This window comes from Gymnogyps californianus, chromosome Z (genome assembly GCF_018139145.2).
Source record: "Gymnogyps californianus isolate 813 chromosome Z, ASM1813914v2, whole genome shotgun sequence".
Taxonomy (NCBI): Eukaryota; Metazoa; Chordata; class Aves; order Accipitriformes; family Cathartidae; genus Gymnogyps; species Gymnogyps californianus.
In genome coordinates, this window is record NC_059500.1 from 41311435 (window position 1) to 41329146 (window position 17712).

At 37.6% G+C, this 17712-nt stretch overlaps 1 protein-coding gene across 4 annotated transcripts in view; it reads left to right on the plus strand.

Moving 5' to 3' along the window:
* UBQLN1 (ubiquilin 1) overlaps positions 1-17019 on the plus strand; it is a 29785-nt gene extending 12766 nt beyond the window's left edge. Inside the window, exons 2-11 of one of the 4 annotated variants that reach the window (XM_050912949.1) lie at positions 884-1035; positions 5273-5388; positions 6533-6795; positions 7618-7776; positions 8427-8670; positions 9154-9296; positions 10303-10386; positions 13494-13609; positions 13929-14097; positions 15844-17019. In XM_050912949.1, coding sequence (XP_050768906.1) covers positions 884-1035; positions 5273-5388; positions 6533-6795; positions 7618-7776; positions 8427-8670; positions 9154-9296; positions 10303-10386; positions 13494-13609; positions 13929-14097; positions 15844-15999 — 1602 coding nt within the window. In that variant the 3' untranslated portion in view covers positions 16000-17019. Of the gene's footprint in view, positions 1-883; positions 1036-5272; positions 5389-6532; positions 6796-7617; positions 7777-8426; positions 8671-9153; positions 9297-10302; positions 10387-13493; positions 13610-13928; positions 14098-15824 lie in introns of all 4 variants that reach the window. The other 3 variants (XM_050912950.1, XM_050912951.1, XM_050912952.1) reach the window with 3 other exon arrangements.
* The last annotated feature ends 693 nt before the right edge of the window (positions 17020-17712 follow it).

The following is a 17712-nucleotide window of genomic DNA, read 5'->3' on the forward strand; positions in this document are numbered from 1 at the left end:
ATCTTCCTTTTTAAGTTTTGTGAATTTTTTGCTTTCAGTGAGAGCATTTTTCTAGAGAATAATAAATCTCAGTCAGAACTCAGTCAAACCATAACCTGGTTATTATTGGCTAGGAAGGCAAGAAGGTATACAGTGGGCTTCCATGTTCAGTTGTTTTCATGAGGGTATGATTTCCTGGTCAGCTGGAGAATGTGGCTATTCACCATGCCCCGGGCTGCAACCACATTTCATGTAGCTATGTCATATGTTGAATGAGAAAGCAGAGCCACCTGAGAGGTAGCTTTTGCCTGTGTGAAAAGGAATGCTAGTTTTGACACATGGAAGGCAGCAAAAACATGTCTAAGAGGAGATACTTCTCTGTTCAGTTCCAGGAAAAGCGTAGACAGATTCATCGTACTTGTGACATTACATCCTCAGTCTTTCAGCAATGGATGGCTTCAGTGGCGCGCGCGTGTGTGTGTACATATATATATATATTAGTGTATACTCACTAGTACATAATTATATACATACTTTACAATGTGTGCATATATATGTACATATATAAGTATTATTTATACTAGTGTATACTTATTGTCATGGATGCATGCCTGATTGAAGCCACAGTAGTCTTTAAGTGGAATCAGATGTCATATAACTAGTGATCTAGATGTGAAACTTCTAATTTTTATTGTACGAAAAAGAAATAACTATTTCCCATCTTCCTATGGACAAAAAAAGTTGAGAACTTAATAAAGTGTTTCTAGATTGTGCAAAACAGAATGTGCAGTGCAAGTGGGGTAATACATTAAATGTGAACAAAATAGCTTATGCTTAAATCATTACAAAAATCATAGTTCAGTATTCAGTTACATAAATGTATAATATTAACTTTTTTGTTTAGTTCAAGGAAGAAATCTCTAAGCGTTTCAAGTCCCACACTGATCAGCTTGTGTTGATATTTGCTGGAAAGATTTTAAAAGATCAAGATACCTTGACTCAGCATGGAATTCATGATGGACTCACTGTTCACCTGGTTATCAAAACACAAAACAGGTAACCATACTGATGAGTGGTCTTCTATTTACCTCTAAGAAGTAAAAATACTCTGAATTCTTAACACTTTTCTGTTGCACAAACCTAGATTTGACTAAATCACTTTAATCAGCTCCTTAGTCACAGTTGGTGCAGAGTAACAGTCTGAAATCACAGTGCTCTTTTCTTTGGTTTATCTTGTATTTTAATAGGATTCATGTTTCTAAATGCAAGTGTCTTGCTTTTTTGTTATTTAACTTGTTGGCTTTAGTGCTGAGTGCTGGCTGTGTGAGAGTGCTGGCTGTGTTTTGGCTGCATGGTTCTTAGGTGTCAGCTCTTACTGTCCATAAAGGTATATTGTGCAGCTTTTCACGCGTGAAAACTTGCAGTGAATCCTTACTGTTTTGGTAAACCAAGGAAAGAATTTTTTTATGAGAACTGCTTTAGTGCAACTAAGTTATCTGGCTGAACAGAAAGACTTGTATTTTAAGATTTTTTTTTTTTTTTTTTTTTTTTTTTTTTGGTGAGGCAACTTTAAAATAACAATGAGAAAGTTGCATCGGTTGAGCTATGTCATCTGTACATTACTTCCTGTGAAGTGCCCAGAAGGAAAAGGCTCAACTAAAAAGTCCTTTCAGCAAGTAGGGTAATATATCCCTCAATTGAATCTGGCTTGCTTAGTTAGTAACATGTTCATTGTTCTATGCTGAAAGTGTTCTTGCTCCTGTTCAACTTAAGTCTTTCCTGTTTGTGGTGAGGATCTCCTCCTGTGGGAACACGTCAGATGATGAAGGAAAGAGCATGGAACTTAGGAGAGAAAAGAAATATGCTTTCCCTTTCCAGGCCTCACCAAGTCACAAAGGTCTATTAGTAACATTAGCATTAAATTTAGGCACCTGTTGAAATTAGTAGCATTAGCATTAAATACAGGCACCTGTTGAAATTGATGTCTTCAATTCCATGCTCACATCCTGGTGGGACTATCTTCTCTGTCCTGGAGTCTTGTCTCTGTCAAAACACTGTTGTTTGCACTGGCAGAGGTCTCCCTTCCCTGCCCTGTGCCTCCCCAGCCTGAAATTTAGGCCTGATAGCCATCCCAGTCTTGCACAGAGTATTAGCTAATACTGTGCTTCATGCATCTAAACTAGTATTCTACTGTGGTCATGACTTCTGCTTTTTTTGCCTGCAGTCTTGTGTGGCAGAGAGGCTTCATGAGTAGTGATAGCAGGATGCTTTTGACTCGCACAGTCATCAGAGGGTTCGTAGGTTGGACCTACAGTAACTATGTACTGAAATACCAGTGCCAGTCTCTTGTACCTTCTTGCACTTTGCTTCTGGGCAGAGGAGCACCCATGCGCAATGCCACATTTATGGATTTTGGGGAATTTTTGGTGTCCCTGCATCAGTCCTATCAGCATTGCAATCCATGTTTCCTCTCTTTCCCACTTTTTTTGAATAATTTTAGAAGAGTGTATTACCATTATCTTCAGAACGTTTTAGTCATGTCTCAGACAAGGAAGTACAAACAAAAAACTACAGACCCTTTGCATCTATCTACCCTATTGTCAAATGAGACAGTAATGTTTTTACCTACTAGCTTTGCTCGAATAAACTAAAAATATGCTCCTAAGACCTGCTAAAGAGAACTGCCAGCACCATGAAAATCACTTTTGAGAAAGTATAACATTGTCCTGAACCATCTCAATATTCGTCTTACTAAAATACCTGGATTTTATGCTTGACCCAAAAAGCAAGACTTAGACCCTGCTGGTGTGGCCTGGCAAGTGCTGATTTTCAGCCATGACTATCAGGATCAGATTGTTCCCAACCACTTTACACTATGCCATTTACTTTTCTGTTGGCTGTTGCTGCTACTGTTGCTGCCATATATCTGAATAAACAAAAGTTCTTTTCCAAAACTAGATCTGAAGATGATCTTTTCCCTTCTAAACAGTATTAGATATGTAACTTTCAAGTAGGAATCCTCATATATCCCAACCAATCCTTGTTGAAAAAAGATAATTTTATTACTGTGCTACATTTTCCAGAATGGTACAGGCTTCCAGTGTAATCTTGTAACCTGACCTATACAGTGTCAGGGTAGCAGTGAGTGATTAGCAGTGGGCAGTGAAGATGCGTTGAATTTCTGAATACAAAGTTCCAAGTCAACACCTATAATTTGTTCATAAGTGACAGGAGGAAACATAATGGCAAAGTGGATATAAAAGATGATGTGCACTTTACAGGAATTTCACTCAAAGACTTAAGGCTGACAGACTTGACACTCGAAGCATTATCTTGAGGGTGTATGCCCCCAATTTCCATAGAAGCACTATGAACTGCAAGTTTTCAGTCTCATCTACTTTTCTGTCCTGCTTTGAGAACTTTTCTTGCCTGTTACATGAAGAGGTACAGTTGCTTCTCAAAATAGTTTCTCAGTTGAAAAACCAGATAGGGTTTTATGCTTATGATTTTCTTTTTGCTTTCAGAGGAAAGATTTGTGTGTTTTCTAGACCATAGGAAACCAAGTATCTCTAGTAGAAGACCCACAGTCAGTATACAGTCTATATCTTCCTCATTAAAGTTACAGCTGCTTGGCTAATGGTAGTCATCTTGTGTTCAAAGTTTGCAGTTGCTGTTAATGTTACAGAGTATTAATGCTTGTTCTTCCCAAGAGCCCAGAGTTTCACTCAATGCCTTATGTCAGGGCAGCTTATTTCAAAGCCAAATATCCAGGTATTCCCTTTCCTGGATTGTTAAATGTCTGTCTGGAAGGTTTCATCTAGAACAGGTTTTCATTCAGCAGAACCTCTGTGTGTTTTGATAGACCTGAAAGTAAATAAGAAAGGAATACAAATTAAAATATGCAAAACCGAATTCACAGGAATCACTATGGACTTAAGTTTTAGAAGAACTGTTAGATCTTGTGGACTGAAATTCATTTCTCCTCCTTCACACCCAGAATGTCAGTAAGAACTTGAATGAGGTGATTTGGTCCCGTGGCATCGTATACCTTCAGGACTTGGCATGCCATGTTTTATTTACCTGTTTACAAGAACGTTGGTCAAATCAGCAGGGGATACCAGCAGATGGGCTACTCACAAGCTAGTGTTGATGATTTGGTGAAGGAACTTGCAAAGTGTGCAAAGTGTTTCGTTGTTCCTTTGGCTTCTGTTTATGGTTTTGGTGGCTGATGTTTAGCCTGGAGTCAGAGAACTCTTAGAAACCTCAGGGAAGCCTCTGGACCTGAGGCATCTCTCAGGCTTGCTTTTTTTTTGGTTGGTTGGTTTGTTTGGGTTTTTTAGATTGTTTTGGATTTGGGTTTTTTTCCGGTCTTTGCTTTAGTGAAACAAGCACAGAATTTTATTATAGCAGAAAGATACTCTGAGATGAAGTGAGGTATGAAATTTAGTGTGCTGTTGCATCCTCAAATCTTTGTGTGAGGTCTGAATTCATAGTTTGTACAAGTTATTTTATGCTGTAGTTCTGCAAATACAGGCATTTATGAGATTGATTGTTGAACCAGACTGGAGAACTGATTTGTGTTTCAAACTAGCCTCTTTTCTTTTGAATAGAGGCCAGGTTAACTTTACACAAGCTCAGTTCCTTGATCTCTTTTACTACATGACAGCACCTGTGTTTATGCCTCTGCAGTAGGAAGGTGTGGTGAGTATATGACTTGGGCAGCCTTTAGTGCCTGTGCTAAATTATGCTGGCTCTAACTTTGTGTAACTACATTTTTACCCTGTTCTTGAAGTCTTAAAGGTTGTTGAGATTCTGGTATTTGTCTTCTAATGAAATAGGACGTTAACTAAATTTCACATTCAGTAAGGCATCCTATTAAAGATGTGGCATGAAACAAATCTGACATTGAATCTTGCTAGGCTTTATTTCTTTAAGCCCCAGGCATGTAATCAGTAGCATTTGAGTACAGTGGAATAAGGCAGGGATCCTTAAAGCAAGGTAAGGACAGAGGAAACAATTCATTGTCAGGCATCCTGGGATTAGGGTAAGAAGGTGGTAATGGCTGCAGTGGTGCCCATCTGTTAATGTTTCAAACTACTGTTGTGGAAAAACTGATGACATTACAGATGTCTGAGACAGATTTGTTACAGGAAGCCATCTAGAGATAATAGTGTGATTTTTGAGAAAGAATCAAAATGTAAATTAAGATTCTCAAATATGATACTATTCCTGTATTTAATGGCATTATTTAAATTAACTTGTTAAACTTGCAACTTTTAAACTTTTTTTTTAGATCACAAGATCACCCAGCTCAACAAGCAAACACCACTGGGAGTACTGCTACCACATCAACATCAAGCAGTAGTGCCTCAACACCAGCTTCAGCAAATAGTAACCCTTTTGGCTTGGGTAAGAGTGTTTGTTAGGTAGCATGGTGGGTATCTTCTCTTGAATTCAGGTAATTGTCCCTGAAGCTTTATTCATACACCACCCAAAAAACTGATTACAAATATCTATGGTATTGGTTGTAGAAGGTTTCTGATCAGTAAATTATCAGAGGAAAGTTGTTTCCTTAATTTTATGTGCAGAACTTCAGACTTGTGCTGTTTCACCTTCAGTAGTAAGGTGCCACTGATGTTATATTCTGGCACTATAGGTAATGAAACTCCTTCCAGTGTCCTTGTGCTCCTTAAAAGCGCATCTGAATTGCTGTGAGGAGAGTATTGATGAAGTTAGGCCTGTGTCATGAAGCTATGATCTGGAACAGAAGTAACAAAATTGCTGCTAATCTTACAATTCAGTGTTTCTCAGGTTCCAAGTCTGATAGCATTATCAGTCTTCTCTTTCATCAGTAAAGAGGCTGCAGTCTATTGACTTAAAAATACTATTTACATAATCGCAGTGGGGTTTTTGGTTCATTCTTTTTCATCTCATTTGCTTTGGGGGGTGGGGAAGGGGTGGAATTGGAAAAGCTAACCATAGTAAGCAATTGCTTTCTTAGGTGTAAACAGTTCTTCAGACTGACTAGTACCTTCTGAAATTTTTTGTTTGGACTCAGCAAAAGAGGGGGATTCAAAGCATAATTAGTTCTTGGTGCATTAGTAAGAATAGCTCTACTTCTAATTAGAATAGGGAATGTGAGGCATATTGGGAGATCTCTCTTGGTTGTAGTCTAAGCAAGAGGAGACAGACAAATTATTATTATAAATGCATTGGAAAGTGTTGCCAGGGAGAAGGGGGAACCTAAGGCCCCAAAACTCAAACATCCCTTGTAGCTTAGCTGTGGAAAATGAGAAGAAAAGCTGTTAGAATTGTAACAATTATATTTCACATGCAGTTTGTTGGATTTTTAGTTATGCGTCTTGTTGTTTAAAGAAGCAAACTTTTAGTGGATAACTCCTTAAGAGCCTTGCAAAGATGGACTTTCCATTTGTTGTCGTTATTTTGAAGTGTGGGATACGTTCAAGTATTTTGTATTTAGAAAGAACCTGGATATATTTAGAAGTATACTAGAAGCTGAAAATTCAATTATATTTTTTTCATCCTCTTAAAGGTGGCCTTGGAGGTTTGGCAGGTCTGAGTAGCCTGGGCTTAAATACAGCAAACTTTTCAGAGTTGCAAAGTCAGATGCAACGGCAACTTATGTCCAACCCAGAAATGATGGTTCAAATAATGGAAAATCCATTTGTTCAGAGCATGCTTTCAAATCCTGACCTGATGAGGCAGTTAATTATGGCTAACCCTCAAATGCAGCAACTGATACAGAGAAATCCAGAAATCAGTCACATGCTGAATAATCCAGATATAATGAGACAGGTATGTAGAAGGATCTCTGTAAGTTCATGACCTTTGATTATACTGTAACTGTGAACAACAGAGCAGGAATTGGACATGCTTAGTTGAGTGCTTAAACATTCTTGAAGTATTTAGGCTTGTTAGAAAATCCATAAAAGGTCACTGTAGGCAACTGATGTTCGTATTTCTAGTTGTTAATGTCCGAAATAGACTGATAATTCAGAAAATCTGCAGCATAGTTTTGAAAGACATTGAAGACTGCGTAATCATGTCTTCTGAGGTTAGAGTTGGATGTCCCTGTGTGCACTTGGAACCTTCTGTGGTCTAGCCAACAGTGAGTTTACCAAAAGTAGTAATTCTCCAAAATACTACGTATTTTCATTATGTAGTACCCACCTAACTGTGGGTACTTCTGAGTGCTTTTAAAATTAGATGGTATGTAAGATATGCTGTGTGGCAGAAGGTATCAAAAAATAAATAGATGCTTTTGAAAATGTAGGTATTTATTTTAAAGTTCATATTATAGGCTGCCTGCTGTAACGATGTTAGAAATGGTAGGAGTATATTGTGTTGAAAAGATGAAGAAAGAAAAGAATAGTTCATTCGAGGTTTTTCTTCTGTTTAGCCAGTGCTTCCTGACCCAACCAGCATAGTGACAGTTGTGGCAGAATGCTGGCTAAATATCGAATTCAGTTGACTCCCACTAAGCTGACATCTTGATTTGGCTTTAATCGTAATTTCAAACTGGGTTAGGCAGTGGTAACTGAGATATTGCCAAATGCTGACGTTTTCACTTTAGAATGGATTTCTTATTAATACAGATTAAACGTTCCACTTCCCTAGACATTAGAACTTGCTAGAAACCCTGCTATGATGCAGGAAATGATGCGAAACCAAGACCGAGCCTTGAGCAACCTTGAAAGTATACCAGGTGGATACAATGCCTTGCGACGTATGTACACAGATATTCAGGAGCCAATGTTGAATGCAGCACAGGAACAGGTGAGAAGATTGCAAATGCTACTGAAAGTAAATATTTTTTAAAAATAAAAACATGTAAGTAGCGTAAATTTCCAAATGTGTACTTGACAAAACATTCCTTGAAGCTTGAAGTCAGTTCGTGGTCTCTCACTCTTGAAAGGAAATCTTTAAAAATTCTGTGCTCTTCTAAGCTTGAAGAAATACAGATATCACTTTGTGTGTTTCAGAAGCTATTTTAAAGTTAATGAATTTCTATATTACTTAAATTTGAATACTTTTAATTTGTTGCCTTAAAATTCTGAGGTCCAGGAAGATTTTTTTAAGGGTGTGTTTAGTAACTTGGAATCTAAGATGGGAAGAAAAAAAAGCTTTAAAGTTGGAGAACAGTATGCAAGATATAATCTTGCTGTGATCAAAATACCAGTGTAGTAGCAACACTGCTTTCAAAAAGAAATGTGATTTAATTTTTTTGGAGATGCTAGTTTCTCTCAATGTTGTCATCTTTTCAGGATATTTACAATGAATTACTGTAGAATGGTGAGTATAACTGATCAAAAGCCATCAACATTTATCTTCATGTGTAATTTTGGAAAGGTACCTTGCCATTTATAGCAGACATAAAAATGCTTGGTTTTAGTACATGATACGTGTTTGCTTTCCTTCCTCTGTAGTTTGGAGGGAACCCATTTGCTTCTTTAGTAAGCAATGCATCAACAGGAGGGGACAGTCAGCCATCTCGTACAGAAAATAGAGATCCTCTACCAAATCCCTGGGCCCCTCAGTCCAGCTCGCAGACTTCCACGACAAGTACCAGCACCAGTAGTGAGAGCGGTGGCAGTAGTAGTGCTGGAAATAGCACCTCTGGCAGTACGGGACAGAGCTCAACTGTACCAAATTTGGGACCTGGACTAGGAGGTGTGTTTGTTATTATAATTGTATATATTTGCACATACTTGGGATTTTGCCGAAGTGATTCTTTCATTAGAAAGAGAGGTTTTGATTCAGAGTTTTCATTGCTATTTACTTTTGTAGAACATTTGACTAGTATCAAAGTCCTCTGTAGAAAAACATGAAAAGTAAACTAAGAGCGATAATAGTACTTGTGTATTGCCTTAAAATAACAAAGGTAGGGAATTTCTAGAAAAATGCTAGTATTTTTCCTGTTTGGAGGCAAGTGTGAAAACAGCTAATAATGTAGATGCTTAGTGGGACTGCTTGTTGGATACAGCCTCTGTCTTAACTTCTAGCTTAGATGGGTCTATGTAAGCAGAACCACATTGAGGTGTATTTCAGGGACTCAAACTCTTAGAAACCAAGTGGTTATATCCTGGTTTTAGGTAGTCTAATTTGTTTGATAGTCAGGATGTTTACTGAAGTGGCCTTTTACTTTTTTTTAAGCTGGTATGTTCAACACACCAGGAATGCAGAGCTTATTGCAGCAGATAACAGAAAACCCACAACTTATGCAGAATATGTTGTCTGCACCCTATATGAGAAGCATGATGCAGTCATTAAGCCAGAATCCTGATCTTGCAGTACAGGTAAATGCATTTGGTGTAGTCATGTATTGTGTGTATTGAAGTTTAAAAAAAAAAAAAAGAGTTGAATCTATGATACAGTTAAAATTTCACTTGTGCCAACATCTCAACAATTGTCTGTAGTGAATGGCCCAGTTTCTAATGTTAATCCCTAACTCACTGAAATTATTACCTACTTATATTTAACCATTTGTTGCAGTGAGCTTCTTCAATTTGTAGTTGGATATCATGCCAGGTATGCCTCTAAAATAAAATAACTTGTAAGTTTGTGTATGTTTTGCACAGCCCTAAACTTGTGACCCAGCATAAGAACCAGTTAGACAAAACAAATGCTTTGGTTGTAAATTAAGGTAGATCTACCAGTAAATAAATACGGCCACTAGCTTGGGAGAAGTGAAGGGAGGGGAGATGGCGCCATATCTAGGCCTTATTCTAGTTTTAACTTCTCTTTTGTGACCCGTGCTCACTGTAAAAGTGCAGATGCTGTTTTATGAATGATAGCGTAGAATTGCTTCAAATTTTACTTAAAGCAGTAATATCCAAAGTCAAATCCTGAACTGAGATTGAAAAAATGTTACCTTTTCTGTATTAAATACTCACTTGGAAAATATCCTTGACTTCAGGTGATGTTTACAGGGAAACTATCACTTAGATCTGTAGTGGAGGCTCGGCAGAAAAGGATTTTCTTGTAACACAAGTGAGGTGGTCTTGGCAAGTATCTGGCAATTCATTCACTTAAAAGACAAACCCAAACAAACAAAACCAAAACAACGACAAAAAAACCCAAAACCAAACAAACAAACCCCAAACCAAACACCTCACCCCCACCCCCCCGCCCCTGCAATGTGTTCAGGCTGGTGGTTCATAACAAGTTTTGGCCAAAGGAGGAGTAGATGATTATTATTCTGTGAGGTTATTTTCATAGACTTTTACTGTGTAAGTAGTTGTCTTAAAACCCCCTGTGGTTTTTACTAGTTGACCTTTGAAGTTAAATATTTTTGTCCCATAGATGATGTTGAATAATCCTTTATTTGCTGGAAATCCTCAACTTCAGGAACAAATGAGACAACAACTTCCAACTTTCCTTCAGCAGGTAAGATGGGATACTAGCTGTTAATAAAAGTCTGCAAGTCAATGAGCAATATTTTCAATAAACTAGTGTCTTTCTTTGATTTGGCTAAAGGCTAGAGTCTGTAATATATTCTCATTAGCTTTAGACACCAAGTTAGATTGTTCCTTCATCATAAATTCTTGCTTAATGTCTCTATCTCTTTCAAAAGTTAAACCTGACTTTTAGTGGATATTTTTGTCTGTGGCTAGCACAACTGTTTAGATTTGCTCTTACTTCTTTGCTTAGAAGGAATAATAGTTCTTACTGTGCACCAGCCAGAGAACACCTGTTTATGACATGATTTGTTTTGCAAATTAAAAAGATTAGTAATTTTCCCACTATTAGAATAAAGTTTCACTATGGTTTTCTCGTACCTCTTCAAACCTGCCTTAAGTATTTGGGAAAGAGATCTTACAGTATGCCTTGAAAGACCCAAGTCATCAGCTAATTCAAAATAAGTGGGTTCTGAAGTTTTTTGCCTGTAAAGATTGCCCTGCCACCATCTTCCCCTCTTAACAACATTATGCTGGCAGTCCAGGTATCTGCTTGGTATTAGCTGCCACAGCGTGTAGTAGTACTGTGTTCCCTATATAGGAGCAAGCAAGATTTTTTTAGGAATTGAAAACTTAATCCAGTGCATGGGTTCCATCATTAGGCAGTCCTTGCAAATCAGAGTAAATGTGCATTGCCAAGATCTGATTGCACACAGGCGGTTTTATGAGTAAAATAATTAACACATACGTGAATTACAGTAGCAAGTTCAGTGTTCAGAAGAAACTGTTTAAATTGTTTCAACCACATGAATGGCTGTAGCGTTTCATAATGTCACTACTTTGTGATGACTTAGTAGTATCTGAGGAGCTAGTACCACTTGTATGTTTTGAAATCTGTGAATAAATGGTAATTAATGAAGGCACAGTAGGAATTGTTTCTGTTTCGTTTGGGTATCTCCTTCTGCCAGTATCACCTTGGGTTTTATCTGCACAGCTAGTTCTCTGTTGTATTCACTATGTTAGGTCAGATGATCAGCAGCATTAGCAGGTGAAGTAAAGCGGAGAAATATCTGGGTATTCTCAGAATGTTGACAATATTGCAGCTTGTACTTCCTTGCTTATCTACTGGTGTTTATATTATGGGATTGGGTGACAGAAACCATGGAACATTCCTCTGTATAATGGAATGCATCTTTTGCAATAAAGGGCAATTGCCCAGCAGAAATAGGAAAGAATTGCTGCTACTTAACAGCTGGACTTAATAACATTAATAGAGACAAGATCCAGGTCACCTAAGTGCTCTGAGAATTGTTGGGACACCATTTCTGTAAAACAGCTCTAAATAGCAGACAGTAAGTCGTGATTTAAGTATTCTCTTAAAGTAGTTGCAGCAGCTTTCTTTGGAGAACCCAAAATGTTTTCCTCTTTGGAATTTGAGTAAACTTTGCCAGCTATATATTTAGTTGTTCTCTGACTTTTAGCTATCAGGAAGATAAAAATCCAAGAGATGAATGGAGAATGTTAACAACTTGCTGTGCTTAAGTCTCATTACACACCCATATTCCAGACCAGAGTTCTTCATGCCCTATTCTGCAATTCTGCTCTGCACCAGAGGAAGTTTGACCTTAATCTGTGATTTCCATGTGAATCAAAAACATTTTTGCAGCAGAAGGAATTTGGTCTAGTTGCCGAGTGAAGGCTGCTAAGATTAATAAGCCTGTCTGCTATTTGAAGTAGGTCTGGCTACCAAGACTGTGTCACTTGTGACTGAAACACATTACTTTTCACTTACCTGTGGCATCTCTAAGCAGAGGTGAGCATAAGCCATTAGTTTTGGTTTTGTATCTAAAATAGTCAGATTTCTGGACATTTAATTTCAGAAATGAAAAGGATTTGCCTTTTAAATTATCTGTGGATGTGAAAGCCAGTTTTTAATTGAAGTCACAGTAGAGTGAGAGCCCTTGAATATTATACATTTGCTTGCTAGTATGTTTTGCAGTGTATTTGTTTGCATTTCTCTGGGCTGTGAGGGCCTAGATAGGGGCCTACAGATAGGAAGACATGCACAAATAGTCCTGATGAAACTGCTGTGGTCTGAATTTAGCTAGGAAAAAGAAATATTGTATAACTTTTTCTTAGATATCTGTAGGTCAAATTTCATTGTGTTCAGCATTGTTGCTTACCAGTAGTATGATATAGGAGACTAATTCTAGAATGATGTTGGACTAATACAGTCCTATGGCTTTGAAAGATGATGAAGTCTGCTAGAAGAGGTAATGAAAAATACTTTTCCTTGTGTACTTCTCATTTGAAAGGCTTTGTCCCCATCTAGACAGTTCATTGATCACCTCCTATGAAAGTTTTCTCAAAAAAAAATACCTGAAGGATTTCATGTAAATATTCAAATGCAAAGTTGAAAAACAAGTTCTGAAATGATGTGAGATTTTCATAAAACATTGTGGTTTAACCCCAGTGAGCAACTAGCACCACACAGCTGCTTGTTCACTCCTCCCCCTCACCCCGGTGGGATAGGGAGGAGAATCAAAAACAAGTAAAACTTGTGGGTTGAGATAAGAACAGCTTAATAATTGAAATAAAAAGCAAAATAATAATAATAATAATAGTAATGAAAAGCAAGATAACAAAAAGAGAGTGAAATATAACCCAAGAAAGACAAGTGATGCACAATGCAATTGCTCACCACTTGCTGACCGATGCCTGAGCAGTGATTGGCCCCTCCCAGCCACCTCCTCCCAGTTTATATACTGGCCATGATGTTCTATGGTATGGAATATACCTTTGGCTAGTTCGGGTCAGCTGTCCTGGCTGTGCTTCCTCCCAGCTTCTTGCACACCTGCTTGCTGGCAGAGCATGGGAAACTGAAAAATCCTTGACTTAGGATAAGTGCTACTTAGCAACAACTAAAACATCAGTGTTTTATCAACATTGTTCTCCTACTGAATCCAAAACACAGCACTATACCAGCTGCTAGGAACAAAATTAACTCTACCCCAGCCGAAACCAGGACAAACATCTGGTGATAAAGATTAACTTTGAACATCTGCATATGATTAAGAGTTTTTCTCCTTTTCTTAGATGCAGAATCCTGAAACATTATCAGCTATGTCAAACCCTAGAGCAATGCAGGCTTTGCTACAGATTCAGCAGGGCTTGCAGACACTAGCAACAGAAGCACCGGGGCTTATACCAGGGTAAGAATAAGTCTTACAAATTTAGACAAGAACTTTTCTATTGTGTTATGTTGTTCATTCTTTTTACATGTAGAGATTTACCTAGTTTTTATTAAAGACTCCTCCTCCTGCCTTTTTTAGTTTAACTAAACTTGTTTTAGAATCTGTCACATTTTTGCCTGCCGGGCACTTCTAAACAGTGATGACTCTGTCTTAGTACTTTACTTAAGTTGTCATCCCCTCTTTGACAGGATTTTTACTCAGTAATTGAATGAATGAGAAGAGACAAGCTAGTATTTATTATTCAAGTGGTGTATTTCTTTTTCTGTCATGTATGCAGATTTAATCCTGGTTTAGGTGGATTGGGAAGCACTGGAGCTCCTACAGGGTCTACTGTACCTAGTTCTGTTCCCAGTGAAAATACAAGTCCAGCATCAGGAACTGCTGAACCTGGTCACCAGCAGTTTGTCCAGCAGATGTTGCAGGCACTTGCTGGTGCAAATGCTCAGGTAAAGTACATCACTATATTCTAGATTTTTTCAATTCTTACTTTATTTTTTCATTATAAACTCCTAAAAAGGAGGCTGATAGTTGAGGGGAGAGCTCCCTGCATACTTCTGGTCAAAGTAGAGCAGAGGAGGCTTAAAAGTGATGTTGCAACTGTGCAAGTAGATGCTGGGAAAACAGCAATTTTGAGTAGCAGTGTCCTCTGAACAGTTGACTTTTATATACTCATCTTCCTACCCTTGAATTTCTGAGAAGCTTGAAAAGATTGAGGCAGATTGAGGTGATAAGATTCACTGGCAAGTGAAGTGTGGGCTCAGGCAAGAGAAAAGCATATTGAACACCATTACCTCTGTGCTTTTTGTCTGTATTGCTGGCTGTTACTTTCTAGCTGTAACTAAGCCTCTGTCCCACACTTTGCAATAGACACACTGGTTATTTGGAGCCTGAATTTGTTGTTTGGCTTCACTGATGTCCTGCAGGTCCAGACTGCAGTGCGTTTTGTTAACATACTGAGGGGGATTAAGGGTTTCTAGAGAGTTCCAGAAGTCAAGCAAAGGTAGCAGCTTTGTCAGTAGTTGTAGGGTGATGAGCAAGACTGGCTTTAAAGGAGACATGTTGTTAAGTCTCAAGAGTGCTGTGTGAAACCAGCATGTACACTGTGGTGCATACCCGGTGTAATGGCAGACTGCTGGTGGAAGGGGCAGTCCTGCTTTTTCCTCCTCTGTTGCCACAGGATGAGTTAGTTCAGCTTGCTGATCTGACAGACTTTTTTCTCTAACCATGAGGAAGTGTTGGTGGGTGTCACTGTAGGAAACCATATTCTTATACATTTTCACTTATGCTGTCAAATCTTACACTACTGAGTCAACATTCTGTTTAGTTTTGCTTGGGGGAAACAGGTGGGAGGCAGTTCTTAAATTTCAGGTTACATCTTTACATTGTGTTGGTTTGGAACCATATGTAGATTTTAAATACTGGTAGTAATTTCTTGAAGTATGAAACTGTTGATGTAGAACAAAAGGAAACCAGTAGCTGGACAAGTTTTGTGTTGGTATCTAAATCGACTCATTGATTTCATAAAGTGACTTCTCAGTATTACTCCAGCATATTATTTTCCTATAATTGTTCTGCTTCAGAAATGCCTCTGAACTGAAGATCATACCACTGAAATAATGCAGAATTTTGCCATGAGTTTGTGTGAGCAGGATCATCCCATAAAGCACAGCTGTCAGTTTGCCTTAGACTGAAGCTTTCTAATAATTAGAATTTTGGTAATTTTAATCAACAAATACTTGGAGCATTAAAAAAGAGGTGATTTTTATGTCAAGGAAAAACAAAAGCCTGTGACATTCACCATTGCTGACAGTGACATCATCATAATCCTTGCTGTTCGACATTACTAGGTTGAACTCTGTTTTGTTTAAAAAAAATACCTGTATGCATATCTTTAAGAAACCGTTCATGGGACATAAATTTACCCAATTTAATTTTAATCCTTTTTTATCAAACAAGCAGCTTTTCCTGTAGTTCAGGAATGTCATGTAAGTGTAGATACTCTTGAAGCTGCTCTGACTTGTTAAAAAACCAGTTCAATTGTGAATTGAATTTATGTCATAGTATAGTTTTAGGATCTTGCAAAAGATGTAGTCAGAAATTAGTAAAGACAGTGGTGCAGAACCAGCTATATTTAAATCCTGTACTTTGCTAAATGTGTGTTGTGCTTTTATAGCTTGAAATTCTGTTCTTAGCAGTTACAAAATCCAGAAGTTCAATTTCAGCAACAACTGGAGCAGCTGAGTGCAATGGGCTTTCTGAACCGTGAAGCAAACTTACAAGCTCTAATAGCAACAGGAGGAGACATCAATGCAGCTATTGAAAGGCTGCTTGGCTCTCAGCCTTCATAGCAGTGTTTCTTTAACTTGAAAAAATGTAATTTATTTTTGATAACAGCTCTTAAATCTTTAAAATATTTGCTTTATTTCATTCTGACTCTTGGGATTGTCTTGTTATAACTAAAATTGGTCTGATGCATTTTAAGGTGGAGTGCAGTAGTTTTCTTCAAACAGTGGGAATCAATGCATTTTCACTCTGCATGCATCACACTTCTTTTGTTCTGCATTATTTGTGATTTTTTTGAAACAATATCAGCTTTCACAGTTGGGTGAACAGGTTTTGTTTGACCTACAACTGTCCAATTTATTTACTACTTAAACATTAGCCTTCAGTAGTAATTTATGTAGAACACAAATTAAAAAGGAAACAAATTAATTGAAGCTACAATTTGTGGGTACCAATACTGCTTATTGTGATTTTGGCATGTATTTTTTTTGCTAGCAAAATGCTGAAAGATTTATACCACTTGAGTAATCTACCATTTTTTGCTTTAATTTATATAAAGTATAAACACAATATATACAATGGAGACAGATCATTTCTAGAGATTTACACATTGCAATAGAATGAGAATATAAGTAACACAAAAAAGCCAGGAGAAAAAAGAAGTTGTAAGACTTGTCTTTTTGGTGTAGAATCTTCCAGCATCTTTGGTAACCATCTTGGCAAAAATGCTTAAGCAAGTTCAGTTAAAATACACTAGAATTACTGTTCTGGTTACTCTTTACATCTAACTGTACAGAAACTTGCATTGTCTCAATATTCACAAAGATTAACTGTAAATTACCTTTATCATTGTACAAATTAAAGGGCCACTGCCTTGTGCTCTGAAACTGCTTCTAAGGCTTTTTGGCTTGTTCCATTGAGATTCTAACATGTATTCTGATTTGTAATTGGAAACATTACTTTCATTCATGGTCATGTGATATTCTAATTACTTTAAACCACCATGTAAAAAATACTGTATATCTTTTGAGTTTTTATTGGTAGTTACTTCTCTTGTGCACAGATAATAAATGAATTAAAAAATCTTTAAGCATCTTGTCTTGGTGTGTTTGTAGTTGATGATTACCTAGAATTCAGGATGACTGACCAGCTTAAGAGTTGGCTATTGAGTGTAAGCTCTGGGAAGATTCACCAGCTCTGGGCTAAGATTGGTAAACAACTCCTGGAGTGTGCGGTGGAGGGAAGAGAGTAAGAGGCATATGGTGTTGAGGACTACCAGCTTAGATAAAGCGGAGGTAGCAGAACAAAAGATGCTACCATATGTGTTACTGAATAGTATCTGCTTTTTATTGGTCTTCCGTGTCAGTGTAGTTGTGAACATGCTCACTGAATTCCTGTATTGCTTTTAAACACTTGGTTTGAACACTTTTTCTTTTGATGGTACAAGTATAAATTCAGTTTGCTCTAAAAATCTTTGCTTGCAAATGGTTTAAGGTAACCTGTTTTAACTCAAAGTTGTTAATCAGTTGGATGAAGCAAAATTAAAATGCAATATAAAGGAAGAAGTTGAGCACACTTCAGCATATGGTGAAATTTTAAAAACTTTTGGCAAAGCCATGTATGCAGTTTTGTTGGCAGTAGCTGCATTGTATTCTTACCACAGAAGTTTCACTCGCTGTCCAGTAGTCTTACCTCTTACTTTGCCAGTAAGTAAATTGATCAAATGCTGCTGATGCATGGTACTGGGAAAAGTTCAAGAAAATCTCTTGGTTGGCAGC